Genomic DNA, 22,986 nt, shown 5'->3' on the forward strand with positions numbered 1-22,986 from the left:
AAACAATCTCTACCATTCAGCCTTACCATCTGGCACAAATTACTTCATTAAACCTCTAAAGTCCATCCCTCCCAAAATGACTACACAGTGACAACCTGAGAGAGGCCCATGCCAGTAGGGGTTACCCCACCTGGTTGGTTATCCACTAGATCTCCCGAGCCATGAACTCTGTCCCCAGACTCCCTAAGCAGCCTAACCCCCTACCCTTCATAACTCTGTATTATTGTGGTCTACACAAATTCAGTCACATTTTAAAACAAAAGCAAAGCAAAGTCACTTCCGTACAGGCCATGAAGGCCCTTGGAGGAGTGGAAGGTAAAGGCTTCCACCATTGTTAACCTCGGCACGTGATAGGGTAGAGTGGTTAGCTCTACGCCCGGCCTCCTTTGCCCCCAGGAATTAACGTGGTACTCATTTTTGGTGTAGGCTGAGTGAACCTCAGGGCCATATGCACCTCCGGAAGTGGAAATATCGTTTCTTAAATTTTACGACTTCCTGGCGGGGATTCGAACCCATGTCCTTCCGGGCGAGCCGAGCACGCCTTTACCGCCTCGGCCAGGAAGCCCCCACATTTTATAACAAGCATTCAATTTTCATTTATCTTCACTGTACACCCAGAAGCCCCACAGTCACATCCGTGCACCTACCTAACCTGAAAGATATTCCTACCTGCTATGAACTACACCAACCCCCACCCCCTTCTGGCTCCTTCCCGTATATATCCAACTGCTGAAAGACCTGCCGACTACAATTACCAAGCTACACTTTTACATGTAGCATAACCAAAAATTATTACCCCATACAAGGTCGTTATGACTAGTTCGTTCAACATCATTTACCAGATTCAGTGCAGACTCTGCTCAGGTTTCTACATTGGCTTAACTACCACACTCTACTCACATGACTATGCAGTACCTGCAAAACACCTAATGTGGATCTTCCTGTCCTCATTCTCACCTGCCGCCATCAAATTGCTTTTGTTGTTTCATAGTTAAAGTCCTTGAACGTTTTCTCCCACCTTCCCACCCTCTTGCGCTTAACTGGTGCTCAGGTCTAAGGAAGCACCCAGCCTAAACTTTGGATAACTGCTCGTGTATTCTATTCTCTTGTTTGTCTGTCTCCCCAAACCCCCTATTTCACAACAGCATCCATTTGTCAACAATGACCACTACCATTATTCTTCTATCCTTACTGACCAAGGCTACAGCTAAAAAATGTTTTACCGGGCGAGTTGGCCGTGCGCGTAGAGGCGCGTGGCTGTGAGCTTGCATCTGGGAGATAGTAGGTTCGAATCCCACTATCGGCAGCCCTGAAAATGGTTTTCCGTGGTTTCCCATTTTCACACCAGGCAAATGCTGGGGCTGTACCTTAATTAAGGCCACGGCCGCTTCCTTCACATTCCTAGCCCTTTCCTGTCCCATCGTCGCCATAAGACCTATCTGTGTCGGTGCAACGTAAAAGCCCCTAGCAAAAAAAAAAATGTTCATGTATGTCTTTCTTTTGTGTGTACTCTACCTATGTGTTCTAAAATGGAAGGTTGCTGCTGTCCATCTGTTTTGTATAAGTATGTATATTTCACTCCTGCTAGCTTTCTCACCTGAACATTAATGGTGACTAACTGTGTATTTTACCTTTTAGCGTATGTCTTCCAAGAGCCGAACCAGTCAGAGAAGTCGCAGATCTGTCAGACGAGATGCAAGACTAGGAACTCCATCACCTGCTAGATCAGAAGGTTAGCAATAACATCAGATCACTTTGTGAAAATGTGGTGTTTTATATATCTGGAAACAGTTAAGAGAAATTGTAGTATTCACTCCTTATATTTTCAAAAGAACATGAAAATAGGAAGTAGATTTAGCTTTGTAGTTCTCTATTCTGCTACTCTTTATTCTAGAAGACCAAGTGATCAACAATGAATGGCTAATTTGATTCTTGTGTTGAAGGGGTTTGTTTTGAGAGCAGTTGCCTCATTGCTGCCTTGCATTTCTGTACGCACCTGCCCCAAAAAAAATTTTGAATACATACAATCAACCCCCATAAATTGCCACCCGATATTCTGCCACCCTCACTTATCGTCCACAACAGGCAACAAACAGTTACATTAATGGAGGTAACATAGTAACTACCTCGATGTAGTGTGCATACCGCCATCCGCCATTGGTAGCGTAGGTACAGAAATGTCATACACTTTTAAAAGTGTACTCGACATATCGCCAGTTGTTGATTTAAAATTATAAGCATGAACTCGGTGACTTTGCATTCAAATAAAAATATGACTCTAAACCTAATCCGTTAGGAATGTGAACAGGCTAGGTGCTACCAACCCTCATTGGTACCTCATAATATTGAGTGGTGTAGCACAAGACATTTGCTGTACCTGTTACGGAAGAATGATCATAGCATACACCAGACATTTCCTTGTGGTTTATTATTGTGGACTGTTTCTGAGAATAGTTTAGGAGCCCTTGTCAAAGCAATTTGAGGGTAAAGAGCTTAGCAATAGCTCACCTAGACCTGTTCTGTTCTTCAGACGTGTCTGCACTTTGCATGCTAGTTTCTACAATGAATAAACGAACAATATTAAGTGTAAGAGAGAAGCAAGAAGTCTATGTTTATAAAGAAAAGTGTCCTCCTGCTAGTCAGCAGAATATTACAGACCATTTTTCAATGTTGTGGGCATATAAGCAGACAAAGTGTTGGAATCCTTCTAAATAAGAAACATAAGTAGATGGATGAAACATCTCCTTTAGGCAATAAGAGTTAGAAGTGTGAGAAGCTAGGAGAAGCTTTGGTTGTTTGGATATCCCAAGTCAATGTTCGAAATGAAACTGCAACCAATGAGGTGGTTAAGGATGTTTCTTGTTGACAAATTAGGTGTTACAGACTTGGCATACAGCAGTGGGTAGCTATTTTGTTTCAAAAGACGCTGTGGGAAAACGCGGCATGTGATGCATAGTGAGACATCAGAAGTTGACCTGGTGGTTGTACAAGAGGGCTGCCACCGAGCTCGATAACTGCAGTCGCTTAAGTGCGGCCAGTATCCAGTATTCGGGAGATAGTACGTTCGAACCCCACTATCTGCAGCCCTGAAAATGGTTTTCCGTGGTTTCCCATTTTCACACCAGGCAAATGCTGGGTTATACCTTAATTAAGGCCACGGCCGCTTCCTTCCCACTCCTAGCCCTTCCTTGTCCCATCGTCACCATAAGACTTATCTGTGTCGGTGCGACGTAAAGCAACTAACAAAAAAAAAAAAAAAGAGGGCTGCTGAAACCTTTCAGCAATCATTAAAAAATATGATGCAACCGATGTGAACAATGTGGATAAAATTGCTTTATTTTGTCATATGCATCCTGAAAATACAATATCAAATGCTACCCTCAGAGGTTGCAAGAAATCCAAGAACAGAATAATCATTGCATTTTGTACCAATGCCAAAAGGAAGGTGGCAGTGATCGATAAATCTGCTAAACCTTGATGTTTCAAAAATTTTAACATATTGATTTTCACTGATTATAAGAACAATAGAAAGGCATGGTTGACAACTGTGAAATTTGACAAATTGATCAAAGATTTCAAAAATAACATGAGAATAAAGATGATGGTATAAAATTTGCACGTAATATCTGTCACAGTATTGTGTGAATGCAAAACCTACATAAATTTCAGTAGAAGTCCCTTATAACAAGAGTTCATAACGGCGAACAATTTACTCGCTTTAGGATTGTCGTTATATCCAATTTTTCGTAAGATTTGGGGGAGAGACTCCACACACATTAAAATTGATATGGAATGGTTATTAGTTTGTTCAAAACTTGCGTTTTCACAGATTTCCATACTGTGGCTTACTCGGCAGTAATTTTTCTAATTCGGAGACAACTTGAAATCGTATGTTTAATTTCATTCTGAAAAACTGTAGTAGTATCACTTAGTGGCTTCTGTGGCAAATGTTTTAGTTTTCTTATTCAAACAGAATTATTTAACGTAACTTAACCTACATATTTCAAACGCCAGTAGAGTAGGCCTAATGCTAACATTTTTTGCTATAAATGTACATGGGGATAGCCTTTTCAAAATTGAACCAGATGCGAGAAGATACAGCGAAACCTCATTTGTGCATTTCGCTTAGCACATTGCCAATTTAAAGTCCTGATTCATGTCATATTAAATCTGTATAAAAATACTTCACTTATCACGTCACAAATTTTCACTCTAACCTCTTAGTAGGATCACATTTTTCCCAGCCCTGAAAATCTCTTGTGAAATGAACATGATTTCCAACACAGATTAAAACCCTTGCAACAGGAGGCTGGTCGAAGAAAGTTCCGCAAAATAGAAATTGACTTGAATTCCTTAACTTTGCAGGGTAGATTACCCCTTTGGGAAGCAAGTCGTCAGCCTCTGGAAAGTTCAATTTTGTTCTTTGTTTTCATTGATATTACCGAATAACTCAGAAAGCCTCTATTGTGCTGTATTTTGCATTCCATTCAGAAGTTAGAAATTTATTCTGTGTTGAGTGACACAGTGAAATGAAATGGCGTATGGCTTTTAGTGCCGGGAGTGTCCGAGGACAAGTTGGGCTCGCCAGATGCAGGTCGTTCGATTTGACCCCTGTAGGCAACCTGCGCGTCGTGATGCGGATGAAATGATGATGAAGACGATACATACACCCAGCCCCCGTGCCAGAGAAATTAACCAATGATGGTTAAAATTCACGACCCTGCCGGGAATCAAACCTGGGACCCCTGTGACCAAAGGCCAGCGTGCTAACCATTTAGCCATGGTGCCGGACAGTGATACAGTGAAGGGTAGCGAATATTTTTCACGTGACTGCCCAGGTACGGATTACGAACATAATCGTGTGAGATTGACTAGCATGGTGTATATTTGTGTAGCCCAGTTAATGGGTACTGTAAAAATTGTGATGAAGACAAAATTAAAATCCAAGTAGTGGACAGACATCTTTCAATGAAGGCGCGTATGTTGAAACTCACACCTTCGTGTTTCGACTCACATTGATCAAAGTGTTGTAGCATTAGAGATGATGGTCAAAGTAATCCTCTCGCACATGTCCGAGTTCAACCTCCAAATAATTCATGGTCGAAGAATGTGACCAGCAAACGACGTTTAATAAGCCACTGATCTGAAATATAAGGCTTCATTGTACATTTGTTTTAGAAAGAGTGTGTGTGATCTGTAAATAATGCTCTGATACTTTTATCTGCCCCACTGCAAATGTTTTTATATTTCTTGTCTGGTGTTTTTCTCACTGTTATTTAATATGCCCCAGTGGAGAAGGTTTTCATATTTGTTCTCTCGTATTTTCCATTCCTTGTAATATTCTCATCTTTAGAAACGATAAATAGCCTATATCCTTCACTGTACCTGTACATCGTAAAATGCACGCTTGTCGGGAATAGTAAAAAAAAAAAAAAAAAAAAACCATATCAAGTGTTCACATATCCCTGTTTGATACTTCTGATTCATGTATTCAATAGTTTTTCTTACTTAACACATTCTCTTTCCTTGTCCCGTGCAGAAACGTCCTAATGAGATTGTACTGTATAAAACCTCTAAAATCAGTCATCTACTCTGTGCCGTATTTTGAGGTGTATCACATTCTTACTTAATTTCAGTACATGCCATTTAAATTAAGCGATCGTTTACTTCATCCTTTATTTCTAACAACTACAATTATTGGCCATGTTCATGCATTAAAATACGGAAACATCTTCTCTTTCATTTTCGAATTATGTTTACAGAACTCCAGTTAACAAGCATTACTAATAGACTCCGACATCCCCTTCGAGTTCGAATGTCGATGAGAGAGCTCGCTAGTACACATAATGTGAAAACTATACGGAAGATTATCGATTGCATTCAATATAATCGCTGGAGTGCATAAATACAGTAACTGAAAAAATAACTCGTGCTAAATCGCTCGTAAAGACAAATGCATTAGTGATAGGGTTCTCGCTGTAACCAAAGGATAATGCACAGTTTAATATAGGAATTCTCAAGGGACAAAAAAAAGCTGCCGTAACAACGGAATTCTTGCCGTATGCCGTCCTCGCTATAGTGGACTTCTACTGTAAATGCTGACTTAAAACTTTCCAAAAAAATTCCTATCCCTGTACTGTATTTCACTACGTAGCATAAGTAATTCAAATTAACGTTTTAAAACATGACCTCAGTTTCACATCACCCTCTTTATTGTGCCAACTACTCTCTGAACAAACTAGGTCACTATAATTAAGGATACCTATAGTAGAGAAGTTTGATTTCAATACTTGCAGTCCATTTCTATCATTACTCGACTTTGATCTTCCCAGATCAGTATGATAGTTCTTACAATTTGTTGTGTACCAACAATCCAACACAAGGACGACGAAACAAATGACGGCACAACACCACAAGCAGACAGTCTCAGTTGCCAGCACTACCACAAGAGAGCCTAGATGCCGTCCCAGCGTAAAATCACGCCAACTACTTAGGGTAGTCCTCGACCAAAAGACAAGTAACAGTACTGGAAAGTGATGGAATGTAGGCAAAGCATGGTCAAAAGAACCTCAACTGAGGGTGGATCGTGGGCAAAAGGATAGAGCAATTACCTGAAATAACATAAACAGCATAAATAATTTAACCCATTGAGCCCTGCATATTTGTTGGATTGAAACTGCATTGGCGCTGGGATTATTTTGGAGGAAATATAGTGTCGCTTCATATCGTGAGAATTTTCTTACTTACAAGACCATTAAAGATTTAAATATACATGAAAACAAAAGGCTTTCATACTACGAAGTGCGGAACAAGGAATACAGTAAAACATTTTATTTTATTAGCATCACAGGTCTGTACTCAGTCCGCCTGCTGAGCTATGACACAGCGTTCTCTTTGCATTTCCTCTTCGATTTCCACATATATTTGTTCTTCAGGAGCATTGCTCACTCTAGTACTAATATTACTACTAATTTCACTGAATACATTCCTAATCATCATTACTTCCTAAAAGGGGTTATATATCGGTAAATATCAGTTCTATACTGGCAGCCATCTTGTTTACAAGCGAATCTCAAAGTCGAGAGATAGCCCACTTCAAACTAATATTACCAAGCACACTATCGATATATATTAGCAAAGAGCCTATAACATTGCAAAGAAAGAGTCCTTACACAAATCACAAATGCAACCCACTCTGCCATCTCTTGAGGAAAAGTTGAATTACGTAGTAAAATGAGACAACGGAACAGTTCTGTGGTCCAGCATTTGGTCCACTGAGACGAAGCACGGAACGGTTCCGTGGCTCGGGCCCAATGAGTTAAACACCCAAAGATATTTAATAGAGAGAAAATTTAAAGGAGAAAATAATTGGGTAAAGGTATTAAAATATTAATAATTAAATTATTTAAAATTAATGAACTCAAATTCAGATTAATAAAATCATCCAGAAAAGGAGAAAATCATGAACACTATTAGAGTTGCACACCTTTCAGAAAAAACCAATACCATTTTCATAATTAATAGGGTTTTCAGATCCATGTTTACCGTTTACATAACAAGAAAATTTTAGTTTACATCGGTGCATTGTTTCAAATTTAATTAAGGCATTGAAAGATTGAGGGAACCCTTAATAAAAAAATATTAAGAAAGTGTACAATACCTCAAGAACACTGAAGGGCCCAAATTTAAACTCAATACTAATTAAAATACCTTATCCCTTTGATCTTACTAAAAAAACACACACACAACAATAGCAAGCCCACATCAAAAATTGACGCTACCAGAGCAACAGATAATAATGAAAGATGCAACGAAATATCATAGATAAGTTCAAGATAAGTCAATCTAACTGTCTCATGACTGGTGTAACAATGCATACAAGGCCAGAATGCCAGAAAATACAAGGCAAAATAATATTAAGAAAATTAGCCACTTCATTGTCCCTTAGAAGGAAGAAAATATAATGAATCAGTATTAGCAGCTAATACACTTATGCTGTAGGCTCATGTTTATAATGCTTGGCATACCATCATCATTATATCACCATGATTCAGTACAATTTTAATTTTAACCCTTGCAAGTTTCGGAAGTTAGACAACCTTAAGAATGTTTGCGGAACCAGTACATGAACCTCAACTAAGTTTTATGAGTTTTCGACAGTACACAACTTTTATTATTATTGTAACGAAAGTAAATACAAGTCTTTCAAAAACGTTCACACAGAAATCATTTCTGAACATTATTTTGTGAATAAACATTGCTTTCCGGTAAGTAGTAAGTTGAATTCATGGTTCACAAGACGTCTCTCAAAAATCTTATCTTACTGTATATAAAAATGGATGAACAGTAAAACCTCGTTAATTCGAAGTCGTTGGGACTCAAAAATCGGACTTCGAATTACGTGATTTCGAATTAACCGCCAATTCGCAATTCAGAAGTACCAACCCTTGCCGCGTTACGAAATATTCTAAGGCCCGTTACTGCATGCAGTTAACCTTGATTCACAGTTTAAACCTTTCAAATGCCATGAAAAAAGAAATATTTCCAAAATTTATCCGAAAATGTGCATTTACAGTATTCAAGTAATGCACTTGCATATCTCACTGGCAAATATAACCTCACGCAACAAAAGAAAGAAAGAAAGAAAGAAAGAAAGAAAGAAAGAAAAAGCACGATTCAAAGACGAGGAGAAATCTATGCTGACTCGCATCTGCAAGTGCTTTATTCATTGGAGTACTATACTGTATGCATTAGATGCCTTGTATTTACACAGAAAGTACCCGATGTCCTTAAAATCAAACTTTCCTATGACTCTAACCTTGTGTGATTTCCCGCCATGGCACTTCTCTCGCACTTCAGAAATGTAAACACTTGCCACGTCACAAAGTATTCTAAGACTCTAAGACCTCGATTCACAGTTTAAACCTTTCCAATGCCATGGAAAAACTATTTCCTAAATGTATCCAACAAGGTGCATTTACAATGTTCAAATAATGCACTTGGATAAATCACTGCGCAACGAAAGAAAAAAAAATCACACAATTCAAAGACGAGGATAAATTATGCTGGTTCCCCTGTACAAATGCATTATTTTTTGGATATCTGTACTGTTTGCATTTTTAGATGCTTTGTACTGGATGGAAAGTGCCCGACGCCCTTAAAACATTGTAGCTTATCGAACTTTTCTATGACGAGGGGATAAAGTTTCTCGCTTCCATGTGCATTGCAATTGCAACGCACTACAATGACCATCATCCCCGACCCTTGTACGATTCACCAGCTGGCACTTTCTCCTTTAAAACCATAAGACCGTTTTGGCTCGCATTAAAATAAAGCAATGCAGTTTCATCGGCAATGACAGTATTGTTCGGTGCCTACGAATTTATTATATGAGCCACGCTTTTTCGTCAACTGTCGGCATAGCCAGTGTTCGCGCATTCTGTTTTCCTGCACACTGCCTGTTGCATGATATTACGGCGTTCCTTAAAAGGTTGAATACAAAAGAATTCCGATTTTATTCAACTTGGCAATCATGAAGCGTACTGTAGACCCACCGAAGTGAGTAAGTGCGGAAAGCTACCCCTCCACGTTCCGGAACACGCGTTCTATTATGACGCGGATAAATTTCGAATTGAAATTACTCTGTAACACACTATTGTTTTAAAATGTAAAGGCAGTTTCGAATTAAAAGTCTCAATTTCGGTAATGGGGCCGACAATGTACTTCGAATTACGAATTATCCGTATTTCGAATTAAACAATTTAAATAACATGCAAAACTGTATCTCATGTTTCTGGGAATGAGAGCTTCTTCGAATTACGTGGGATTTTGAATTAACCGATTTCGAATTATCGAGGTTCTACTGTATGTATGTATGTATGTAAATGACATGTCTCCTCCTAAACCACTGGAGCAATTTCAACCAAACTTGGTAAACTTATGACTTACTATCAGGAGACGAGCACTATGGGGGTAAGCCATCCGTAGCTCCCTTAGGAGTGGGGGGTCGGGGGGGCAAGCTATAAAAATAATTGAAAAAAGTGTCGAATACATAGTTTTCGGGGTTGCCGAAGTTGAATTGTACACTCCGGATTTTTTGTATCAGGAGACAAACCACTTGGGGATAAGACGGGTGGGAGGGCGAGGGGGTCAGGAATACAAATTAATGAAAATAGTGTCAAATCCATACTTTTCGGTGTCGCTGAGATGAATAGTGACACTCCGGATTTTTTTAAAGTCCAAGTTCAGCCCCGTTTGGGGTGGGGGCGAGTGGGGGATTGATATGTAAAATTAAAAGAAAATAGTGTCGAATACATACTTTTCGGAGTTGCCGAGGTGAATTGTACACTCCGGATTTTTAGTATCAGGAGACAAGCCACGTGGGGGTAAGACGGCCCAGGAACCCTTAGGAGCGGGGGAGACGAGGGGGGTGAGATATTAAAATCATCGAAAGTAGTGTCGAATCCATACTTTTCGGGCTCACTGAAATGAATAGTGACACTCCGGAATTTTTTAATGTCCAAGTTCAGCCCCCTTTGGCGTGGGGGCGATGGGGGTAATATATTAAAAAGCAGGAAATACAGTAAAACCTGTCTTAACGGACAGCTCTCACCGGCAGACACCCCTCATTGGCGGACGATTTTCTAGGTCCGTAATTAAATGCCATGTTGTGTATGATTAATTTACCCCTCTTATACGGACATCTTTTATTACGGACACGGACACACCATAGCCACGAGAAACTCCAATTAAACCTCTCTTAACGGACACTTTCTTTTTCAAAAAATTCGGTATTTGTGTTCTGTACAGTATGTATTCGCTTACTTTTTGCACAGGCGGTACTTCCAAGAATCACAGACACCGTAACTTTTGATCCAGGCTGTACACATTCTTGGAAGGCAACACTAAGGCTACGCTATCACTTCCGGAAGTTGAGTGATCTGACATGCTCGACAGCGCTGGAATTCGTACCTTTACTGTCAGGTTACTTTTCATTGACTCGTGGGCTTTTGATGTGTTCAATTTTACGTTAGTAAGTTGGTGTAAACATGGCTCCGAGGAAGTTTTTGACTTTAAAAGAAAAGGTAGGCATAATAGACTATCATAAACGTGAGAAGTGTGGTGTGCGTAAACTGTCCGAAGTGTTTAAGATTGGAAAGACACAGGCAGCTGAAATTGTGAAAAAACAAGAGGAACTAGTGGAAGAATGGCATTTAAATGGCAACAAACAGCGCATAAAACTGTTTCAAAGTGGTAGTGGAGCTCTCATTGACAAGGCAACGCTAGAGTGGTTCGCTAAAATAAGAAGTCAGAATGTCCCTGTGTCAGGACCAATGATACAAGCAAAAGCGTTAGAATTCGCGACAGAATTAGATATTGGAGATTTCAAAGCCTCGAATGGCTGGCTAGAAAGATTCAGAAAGCGACATGGTATCAATTTCAGAGTGATTTGCGGAGAATCATCCAGTGTTAATATGGAGATTGTTGACACCTGGCAAGAAAAAGTACCTTCCATCATAGACGGGTATGCTCCGGAAAATATTTGGAACGCCAATGAAACTGGATTATTCTTCCGTGCTTTACCGACAAAACTTTGTGTTTCAAAGGAAATCGTTGTACTGGTGGAAAAGTTGCAAAAGAACGCCTTACAGTTTTGTTATGTGCAAGTATGAGTGGAGAACAGGAGGAGCCCCTTGTGATAGGAAAAGCTGCAAAACCAAGTTTTAAAAATATGGACGTTACGAAGTTTGGCATTCAATGGAAAACGAATAGGAAAGCATGGATGACCAGAGAAATAATGGCAGAGTGGCTAGGACAATTGGATAGAAAAATGATACGCCAGAAGCGAAGAGTGTTATTATTCCTCGATAATGCAGCATCACATCCGGATAAAATTAAGTTGCAAAATGTGAAGATCGTCTTTCTCCCACCAAATGTAACATCAGTTTCTCAGCCGCTTGACCAAGGAGTGATCCAGAACTTCAAGGTTATGTACAGACAGTTAGTGATGAATAGAGACGAGAATTATAGGCACTAAAAACAGTTAAAATAGGCAGGCATTTAGGCTCTTAAATTAGCCAAAATAGGCATTTAAATAGGCACTAACGTGTAATATAGGCAACAAAATAGGCACGAAAAAATTACTTATAATTTAATAACGCACACAATTACTATAACAGGAATTTACAAGCAACGTTTCAATGTTTACCGGTAACAATCTTGTTCTCCCCTCATGCATAATGTTTTTGTACTGAGAGAAAGATCTCTCAACATCACATGAAGTGATTGGGCAAATCTTCAGTGAAATCACTTCATCTGGTTTTATTTCGCTGACGGCGGCTGCCTTTCCAGAGGTTCGGACAAAACTTCCCCTGACTTCTTCCACAATCCTAAATGACTCCACCAGGGGCATGCTACTCTTCTCCAACTTGGTGATTGCTCCCGGCAGCTTGTTGAAATTTGAAGATGCTCCGGTTTATACAGGGGCATATTAGTTCCCAACATTGCAGTGCATAGGTCTGAAGAAAATGGTCGTTGGTCGCGGCCCAAAGTGGACTGGTAGAAAGGCTGTGTTGATACAGATTTCTGTAGTTGTATCAGATGCATCGCAGTATTTCTAAGTTGATCTATGTGGTATTTTTCTCACATTTGATCTGAAAAATAATAAAATTGACATAAATTACATTGTCCCTATATCTTAACACATTGCTGTCCGGCCCATCTGACGTATAACTGGCCCCTGTGGCCGGAAGGTTTTGGCAGAGACATGGAGTTATTGCACGGTATCATAATTTAATAATTTTAGGTTCATTCACAGTTATATCTGTCCACTGTAAAGTTTTTGGTGAGATTTTATATTTCGGTTCATTCTGGTATTGATATCTGTTTGATTCCTCCACCATATACGCCAACAAATCATTACAAATGAACAACTTGACATCACAACCTATATTTTCAGGTTCACTCGGCGAAATTTTAACACCAGGCATCCACGAGAAAGACTCCAAAAACAGTATAATATCCTGTTCGGCCACTCACTGCCGGAAATAGGGAGAATATTATCAACAGTACTTACATCTAGACCATCTTCGCTATCTGAAGCATCAGGTCATTGCTCACATGGTGCAATAAACGTGTCATTCAACGCATCACTTCCACATAAATGCATGACACTAGCACTAGAATTATCATTAGACAATTCATCTTCACTCTCCTCATAATCACGGGAAACATATAACAAATTATCAGCGTATAATTCATGTATATCACCAAGAGTCAGTCCACTGTTTTTGTTTACCGGGGCTGCCATTTTTGTTTACTAGCATTGATGGATACACGGAAGATATTCGAAGGCAAAAACAAATGCAACTGACGCACTAAAACGGGCAAAACCAGTACTAAAAGAAGCGTAGTTTTTCTACCATTTAGGCACATCAACGATAATCTTCAAATAGTTCCTCAATAACCGTTAGATGGCATCAGAAGACAGACTTGCACAAACACGTATTTATACGTGATCGGCTGCAGAGCACCGTGCTTGGAAACATGTATTGATACGTGAGCGGACAGCATTGTGTTAAATTTCTACAGTCGGGCTAATTGGCAATAATGCTTAGTATATATTATGCATTTGTTTCATAAAAAAAAACCTATTAGATATGATGTTTCTAGAAGTACAAAACTTAAAGTAGGAACAAGGGAATTAGTAATTTACATGGAAATATATCCTCAAGGATATTTGGCAGTATCGCGTCGAGTTCACCGGGTGAACAGTATAATAAAAAACGTGAAACGATACCGGAGTAACGTAGAGGAGAGATCTGTCCTTTATGCTTGCCAAGGGCCCACCAAGCTGGCCCAAGTAGTATTCTTACTTACATAGAAGAATGAAAACGAAACTTAGACACTACAGCACAGTGGTGAAGCCAGAGGGCCTCTACGATTCAGAGAGCCTGACAATGAATAAAAATGGTGAGCTTCAAGATCGCGAAAAAAAGGAAATTTTAGAACCACAGAAAAATGCTGATGGGGAGTTTAGGAATAGAAAAAATGATGATCTCTGCAAATACACCGAAAAAATCAGTCACCATGCGAAAGCGAAGGCTAAAATTCTATGGGCATCTAGAAAGAATGGATGAGAAATGGATAACTAAGAAAATATTCAAATACATCACTAGACTGAAAGCTTCGACGAAGTGGGTAGAAGAGGTAAAAAAGAAATGCAATAGAAAGTGGACTTACAAGGGATATGATTCACAACAGAAAATAATTTAGAAGCCGAGTTGACAGCATCAAAACATTCCAAGAGAAACCACCAAAATGTAGACCCAAAATGGTTGTATCTGAGAAAGAAAGGAAGATTAGAAGAAGAAGAAGAAGAAGAAGAAGAAGAAGAAGAAGAAGAAGAAGAAGCCTTAGGTTCAATGTGGTCCATAGGCTGCCAAATTCAGAAACAAGAAGAAGAAGAAGAATGAAAACAGAGGCACTACAAATCTCAGATTTGTGAACATTTTATTTGTTTCTATTCACCGGCTTTGGTCAGCCGGGTCAGCTGCCATGAAGACTATTTTCTGTTGCCTGCAATAGATCCTGCATCATATGTGCCCACAAGGCCGCCACCTTCATTGAAAATTAAACACCACGTAATTTGAAATTGTCGTGACATGCACCCATAATCTTATTTTTGTCACAATTTAGCAAGACTCTAGAGGGGATGCTAGAGGCTTGTTAACCTGGGAGTTTACGCCTCTCAGAATCTCTTTGCCTCCCCCTACTCTCCCCCCACCCCAAAGCATAACGGTTACTAACCGGACCTCACCAGTCCATACCAACGGTCTTTTTGCTGGCCTGGTCTTGTAAAGATAGTCTTGGCAACCTTGTAAAATACGCTGTGGCATCGTCCTAGCCCGGCTACATTGGATCTGCAACTTGTGTTTCGCGAAGGCTTAGTGTAAGAGAATTCACGATTTTAAAGGGAATTTTAAAAATTGCATTTCAGTTGTAAATCTCTATTTTCACAGGAAATGAATCACAGTTCAAAATACCGATTCAATTTTCATCCATTCTGTGACAAGAGGCCACCGGCGTTCTAACTCCTCGTTCAGTAATTTAATGATTATTTACATTTTAGCAATATAAATTACTGGAAGTTCACGACTAATACAGCATTGCAACAAAACAACTTGCCACAATACATAAATTAATAGGCCTATATATTCTACAATGAAATGCGATCATAGTTCTCAATCACAAAAAAGGTAAAAGGAACAAACGAACTTACCTCCTGACAACAAGCTTGACAGACTACCCTTCCATCTGTAGTGAAATTGGGATCCCCTGTGATCCACTACTTCAACTAGTAGGATTTCGACGATTTTTCTTTGGGTATTGCTGCAAACGCACTTCTTCTTCATCTGCTTCACAATAAATCGCAATACGTTCTGAACATAAAGCGTACGCGTACAACAGTTCGCATCGAAAGGGAGGTACAGGGCATATGGGTTGTGCAACATAGTTCGACGTTGACTGGTTCTCGCATATATCCTAGGAGGTTGGAGGGGTTGAATGTTTCGAGGTCAAATTGTTCCTTGTTTCTCCTGATGGAAATTTCCCTAGAACTAATTCTGGTGACTTCTGAGAATTCCCATTTTTGTTCTTGGGGTAAACAGACATTGAAAAAAGAGAAGATATTTCAGACGAGCACACTAGCTACAATATAATGCACTGGAAGAAAATCATTTTTTTTTTTAAATACAGTCAAAAGGCATCAAATAGGCAAGTATACTCCAAATAGGCACAAACCACTGAAATAGGCATTTATAGGCACAATAAAACCACCAAACTATAGCTAAAAAGGCCCTAAAACAGATTTATATCTCAAAAGCCTACGTTTCTGAACACAGGAATAAAATAGGCAAATAGGCAAATTCCCGTCTCTAGTGATGAAGCACATATTATCAGAACTTAACGGGAATGAAGTAACCCTTCAAATACTGACAAAGGGGCTGAATGTTCTCCAAGCAATTTCATGGATAACCAATGCATGGAAAAACGTCACGGCCTCAACAATTCGTAACTGCTTTCTGAAAGCTGGGTTTCCCGCTAGTGGTGGACATCCCGAAATAGAATCGGATACCCTTCCTGACAACATGGAAACAACACCAGAGTTGATTAATGCAGCAGGTTACAATGTACAAGTGAACACCTATATCGAAATTGATTCAGATATTCCAACGGAGTGTGAGAGTGGAGACACGAAAACGATTCTTCAGTCAATCCAAGGGAAGAAAGACAAAAATGAAGATTCTGACGAAAGCGGGAGTGAAGGTGATGCTAATGACGACTTTGAAGAAAATACGGAAATGAATGTGCTGTCAATAACCTCGTACAGTGAGGCTCTCGGCTTTGTTAAGCGACTGAAAGAATTCTATTATAAACAAAACGATGTAAAAGGTGTAAATTTGACCCAGGATTTAATTGCACGTAGTGAAAACATCATTGCTAAACCGAAATGGACAAAACAAACGAACATTAAGGATTTTTTCAAGTGGTAATGTTTTATTGTACTGTGCTAGAGATTGCTACATCTACATACTGATTTGAAGTTTCAGAAACTCATACGTTCTTAATTTTAACATGGTGTACGGTAATAGTGTACAGTGTGCTCAATAGAGGTTTCCATAGAAGTGTTTTTGTCTCTTTAATACAATGCATCGCAGCTGCAGCAGCCCATCTACAACTTTCTCATGTGAGTACAGTGCAGTATATTGTACAATACTGTATACAGTATACAATTAAAGGTACATTTGCGAGAATTGTTAACACATACATTACATGGGTTATTGTGTTCCAACTTATGTTTAATGGTACCGGTTTCATAACCTCTCGCGGGCGGACACCCCTTCATAACGGACATTTTTTTCGGTCCCGAAGGTGTCCGTTATAGGGAGGTTTTACTGTAGTGTCAAATCCATAGTTATCGGGGTGGCTAAGATGAATAGTGACACAACAGATTTTTAGTATCAGGAGACAAAGCACGTGGGGGTAATACACCCCCAGGAACCCTTAGGGTCAGGGGGGCGAGTGGACTGAGATGTAAAAATCATCGAAAGTAGTGTTGAATCCATACTTTTCGGGGTCGCTGAGATGAATAGTGGCACTCAGGAATTTTTTAAAATCCAAGTTCACCGAGTTTGATAGCTGCAGTCGCTTAAGTGCGGCCAGTATCCAGTAATCGGGAGATAGAGGGTTTGAGCCCCACTGTCGGCAGCCCTGAAGATGGTTTTCCGTGGTTTCCCATTTTCACGCCAGGCAAATGCCGGGGTTGTACCTTAATTAAGGCCACGGCCGCTTCCTTCCACTTCCTAGGCCTTTCCTATCCCATCGTCGCCATAAGACATATCTGTATCGGTGCGACGTAAAGCAAAAAAAAAAAAATCCAAGTTCAGCCCCCTTCTTGGTGGGGGGCGATGGGAGAGTGATATATAGAAATAATAGAAAATAGTATCGAATACATAGTTTTTGGGGTCGCTGAGATGAATATTGACACTCCGGATTTTTAGTATCAGAAGGCAAACCACGTGGGGGTAATACACCCCCAGGAACCCTAGGGGCGGGGGGGGGCAAGGGGCTGAGATATGAAAATCATCGAAAGTAGTGTCTAATCCATATTTTTTGGGATCACTGAGACGAATAGCAACACTCCGGAATTTTTTAAAGTCTGAGTTCAGCCCCCTTCGTGGTGGGGGTGATGGGAGAGTGTATACAAATAATCAAAAATAGTGTTGAATCCATAGTTGTCAGGGTTGCTGAGATGAATAGTGAGACTCCGGATATTTTATAAGTCCAAGTTCATCCCCCTTTGGGGTGGGGAGCGAGGGGGTGTGATACATAAAATTAATCGAAAATAGTGTTGAATACATAGTTTTCGAGGTCACCAGGGTGAATTGTACACTTTGAATTTTTAGTATCGGGAGACAAACCATGTGAGGGTAAGACACCCCCCAGGAACCCTTAGGGGCGGGGGCCAGGGGGCTGAGATATAAAAATCATCGAAAGTTGCATCAAATCCATATGTTTTACGGTAGCTGAGATGAATAGTGACACTCCAGAATTTTTCAAAGTTCAGCCCTCTTCGTGGTGGGGGGCGATGGGAGAGTGATACATAAAAATAATCAAAAATAGTGTCGAATTCAGAGTTGTCGGGGTCGCTGAGATGATTAGTGAGTCTCCGGATATTTTATAAGTCCAAGTTCATCCCCCTTTGTGGTGGGGGTGAGGGGGATTGCGACATAAAAATAATCGAAAATAGTGTCAAATCCATTCTTATTGGTGTCGCTGAGACACTCCCGATTTTTTTAAGAATCAAAGTTTAGCCCCCTATAGGGTGGGGGAGGGGGGAGTGAGATGTAAAAATAATCAAATATACTGCCAAATCCATAGTTTTCCGGGTCGCTGAGATGAATAGTAACATTCCAGATTTTTAAAGTCCAACTTCATCCCCTTCGGCATAGGTGAGAAAATAAATTGTCAAAAATGACAAGACATAGTGGACGTGTGTATGTTTCACCTGACTTTCAAGTATGACTTACTACCTGGAAAACATACTTTGGGAGTAAGACGCCCCTAGAACCACTAGGGAAGCGGATGAAATATATTCCATATTAATGAATGAAAGTCAGTTTGGAGCGATCTCTTTATACCGTACTATATATATATATACACACATAAATTAAGGCATAGAAATGAAAACAGACGTGAATTAATGAGACCATTCTAGGAATCTTAGAAACTTAAAACTTGGTACCAGACAAGCTGATGACTTCAGGATCCCTAGAAAAATCTAAAATTCTCAAAATTCTCCGAGGGGGACATGCTGGGAGTTTCAAATCTGCATAAGAACACAGTCGGTGATATTTATCCAGAACAATAACTTATAGGTTTCATGGGCTTAAAAGTTTCCTGTAAGTCCTAATTTTAACACTCTCCCCTATTTGAAGATGGTGGCACAATCTCCCAGACGAGTTAGAAAATTGAAATTTGGCAAAATTGTAGCTTTTTTGTTCGTTAAATTTGGCTGTATTTCTGGATTTACCTAAATTTTCCACTTTGTACACGTGTAATTGATGGTTTGATTCACTTATAGGAAAGATGGGATCATCAAATTCGACACGAATATTGGCCCACCCAGTAGCCATATATGAGCCAAATTCTATGTTTGAAGCTGTCGCATAAGTATGTGAAAAGTAATTCACTGTGTGAAAATCTTACACAAATTTTGCCCTATTCAAAATTTCTAAAACAATCTTACGTTTAAATAGATGTGATACGAGGAAATATCATAGGGCCAGCCATTTAGATCGCTAAATGAGGGCAGAGGCGTCTGACTGTACAATCCGCTTTTCAATATCCTGCTCCGTATAGCAGGAGTTATTCTGTAAATGAAGGTGAACGTGCATACACTTCCGTATGTCGATCTACGTTTATTCACTGAAGTCGATTTGTAACAATCTAGAAGGTGGTGTGTCTGACATTGTAATTAATACTTGATAAATCAATAGTGACTGTCAGCTGGAGGGCGTCTGCTGTTGTAATCAGTACTCCCCACATCGACTTTAACTGGCAGTAGGAATGGGGTCCTCCTCCAACGCCTATGTGCCACTGTAATGAATAATTCACTTCTCGATTTGACTAGCAGACGGCAAGGGAGCATGCATTTTTTCAAAACTCTTTTAGCTGATTCTCTATATCATTAGGAATAGGTGCCCCTGATTACTAAAAAAATACCCATCAAAATGTCACTGACGTTACGCAGAGTGAATTGCGGTATACAAGTGGACCTGTCGTTATCATCACAACTCCGCAACTCGCACTTTACATTGGAAACGTCTGTGGACCTCCCTATACTGTTTCTCGGATAACGTCAAGAGACATGCAATGTAAAAAATCTTATTCACTTCATGTACAGTAATTTACTTTGATATCCGTATACAATGTAGAATACCATAGCAAAGCACGGGTACATTTGCTATTCTTAATTTAAATCAGGGCCTCTCAAACGCCCAAAATCTCACGCGTGCAGAGCGATGCGCAAGACCTCCGTACACTGTGCATCGGTGCCGCTCGGTATGGCTCGGATCAACGCTTCGTCTCTGGGCTACTCGGCTATGCTCGGCTCTACTCGGCTATACTCGGCTCAACTCAGCCCGGATTTGGAGCGCTACGGCGCAAGTGGGGGAGAGGGAGACAGGCGGAGCGAGCGAGAGAGGCGTGAGGAAAGAGAGAGTTAGCTCTATTGCTCGAAATCGAGGAGTGGGGGTCTGCACTCTGGTCAACCAAGCCAAGTCGTCTTTTGCACCGTGCACAGTGCATGCACCGCGCGCATGCACCCTGAGAGGCCCTGATTTAAATCATCGACGACGGTAGACATGTTGGCGTTTTACTCGCTTCAGAAACATGCACCGTAGTTTACGTAGATAATGTCTGTTGGAGTTAATATCAAGCCAAACTGGTGATGAACAATTACTTACACAAATTTTGCTCAAAATATTTCCAAGGCTAAATATTATAGTCAACTGCAGGCACTCGGAGTCACACATAAAGTTGCATGTCAAATTCACACACAAGTTCAAATTAAAACACTATCAAAGAACCAAATTTCAATATAAAACCATTTATATAGGCCTACGCCTTCTTTTCACTATCACCTTACAGTGGTTTCAAATTATTCTTGTCTGCCATAGCGAATGGTAGCAAGACCTGCAACATCACACCTGCTCTTGTCGAGTGCTGGGACAGAAGTCAGGTTTTGAATTTCGGCCGCAATGGAGCGCTGTGCAGAACAGTTGAAGATTGGACTACGAATGTAACCATTTGCAAGTTCGTAGACAATAATATGCAATTAAAAGTCCAATGGCGAAGTGATTGCCCACAGTTATATTCCAATTTAGTCCAATCAAGATTTTAGAGGTACATCAATTAACCAATTACAGCCAATAGCTGTCTTGCAGTTTATGGCGCATTGTTAAATGATGCATTTTAAATTCCTTACATACTAAAATGTCACGGTTGGTGATAATTATTCGAATGTCCCTTCAATTATATTGCTTTAAATTTGCACAGAAATTATACAAATTACTCTTAAGTGAACCTGTTAGTTAGTACTCAGTTTTGTTATTCTATTATTTGCAAATTATGTCCACTGATGGAACCTGTCCTGCAGGATGAACAGCATGCATTCAGAGCCAATAGAAGAACAATAGGCCTGATCTTTACCCTAAGGATGTTACTGGAACAGCACTGGGAGAGAGGGAAAGACTTAGGTAATTGTAGTATTCTTAGACCTAGAAAAGGCATATGATAGAGTGCATATCGTGGGAATGCCTGAATATATTATAGGCAACACCCAGATGCTATACTTTAACTAGCAGCTGTTTGCATGTTAGGGATAGCCATTCAGAATGGTTTAATATTCCACACAGGGTGTCCAACAAGGGAGTGCACTCTCACCATTGCTATTCATTACTGTCTGGACAGTATTCTTAAAAACCTGAAAAGAGAACAAGATGGAGAACTACACACATTGGTGTTTGATGATGATGTGCTCATCTGGGGAGAGACAGAGGTAGAGGTGCAAAGAAGACTGGATGAATGGGTAGCCAAGTTCAAACAGTAACAGATGAAACTTAGCACAACAAAAACTGTTGCACTGAAAATGAGTAGGAACGATACTGGCTACCACATAAAGCTTGAAGGTGAAAACATTCATTGTGCATGGGTATTCAAATATGTAGGCAGCATGATTTCCAGCAGGGTGACTGCATATAAAGAAATACAGTAGAAGTCCGTTATAGCGAGAATTCATAACAGCGAAAAATTTACTCGCTATAATGGATTGTCGTTATATCCGATTTTTGTATAAAAGTCGGAAAACTCTTCATGCACTTTAACATCGGTATGAAACGGCAATCAGTTTGTTCAAAACTTGCATTTTCGTAGATGATATCCACACTTCGGCTTACTTGTTTGTTATTTTTCATAATCCGATACTACGTGAAAATGTATGTTTAAATTCGTTCTGAAAAAATATAGTACCGTGTATCTCAGAATCCAAGAAGAACCCCACTTTTTCCTTCAAAAAATATAAATCGGGCTCAAAAAGAAGTTTGTAAAATCATATGAATGCCTTGTCTTACAGTAGGCCTACGCATTTTTAGACTAATTTTAGACGCCGAACATTGACTTTCGTCGTGCCGTATTTCTTTATTTTTGGCGGCTGCACAACTATTTATTTCCGCGGGTTTAAGGACCATTAACTCAACATTGGCATCATAATACCGAAGAGAACTCGTTGAAAATTTTCCGGCAATACCTATTCCATGCGTCTCTACAATACAACGATCCATTAGGAAATTATTCTTGCTGTCTATAAAACTGTTACTTTTACGCAGCGTCAGATATAACCGGCTGCCGCTACATGCACATTTCGCTTGTCGGGTTCGCCCAAATTCAGCGGCTAGGGACATATTGGCCTAATCGCGAACGTTGAAAGTCAACGAACGAGTTTATTGTGCCACGGTATGGCCATTGCGCCCTTACGTTTTTTGTGCACATACCTCACAATTTCATCTATTGGCATCATAATATCGACTAGAACCCGTTGAAAATTTGCCGGCAATACCTTTTCCACGTATCTTTACAATACGACTATCCATCGCGAAAATATTTCTGCTGTCTATAAACCTTAATTTTACTAAGCGTCAAGTACAATAGACGCGTTATGACTCTGCCACTGAGTAGCCATGGCTTTTCTAAGAATTCAAAGGGTCGCATGCTTTGATGTCATTCTGCAGGTTTGAGAAACACACAGGCTCTGTACAACCGGTTGTCGCGGCTAGCGATGTGTGGTAAAGAGGCGGTCGTTTATTGTCAACGAGTTCTGTGCACGTGTGAAAAGAAGCAGCGTGGTTACCGCGGTAGTCGCCAGTG

At 40.0% G+C, this 22,986-nt stretch overlaps 1 protein-coding gene across 1 annotated transcript in view; it reads left to right on the forward strand.

Moving 5' to 3' along the window:
- The window catches only part of LOC136875910 (serine-rich adhesin for platelets), a 171,235-nt gene that overhangs the window by 66,132 nt on the left and 82,117 nt on the right, over window positions 1–22,986 (forward strand). Inside the window, exon 8 of the mRNA XM_067149529.2 lies at window positions 1,639–1,732. Within this exon, the coding sequence (XP_067005630.2) occupies window positions 1,639–1,732 (94 nt within the window). The remainder of the gene's footprint in view (window positions 1–1,638; window positions 1,733–22,986) is intronic.

Source organism: Anabrus simplex, chromosome 6, assembly GCF_040414725.1.
Source record: "Anabrus simplex isolate iqAnaSimp1 chromosome 6, ASM4041472v1, whole genome shotgun sequence".
NCBI classification, from domain to species: Eukaryota; Metazoa; Arthropoda; class Insecta; order Orthoptera; family Tettigoniidae; genus Anabrus; species Anabrus simplex.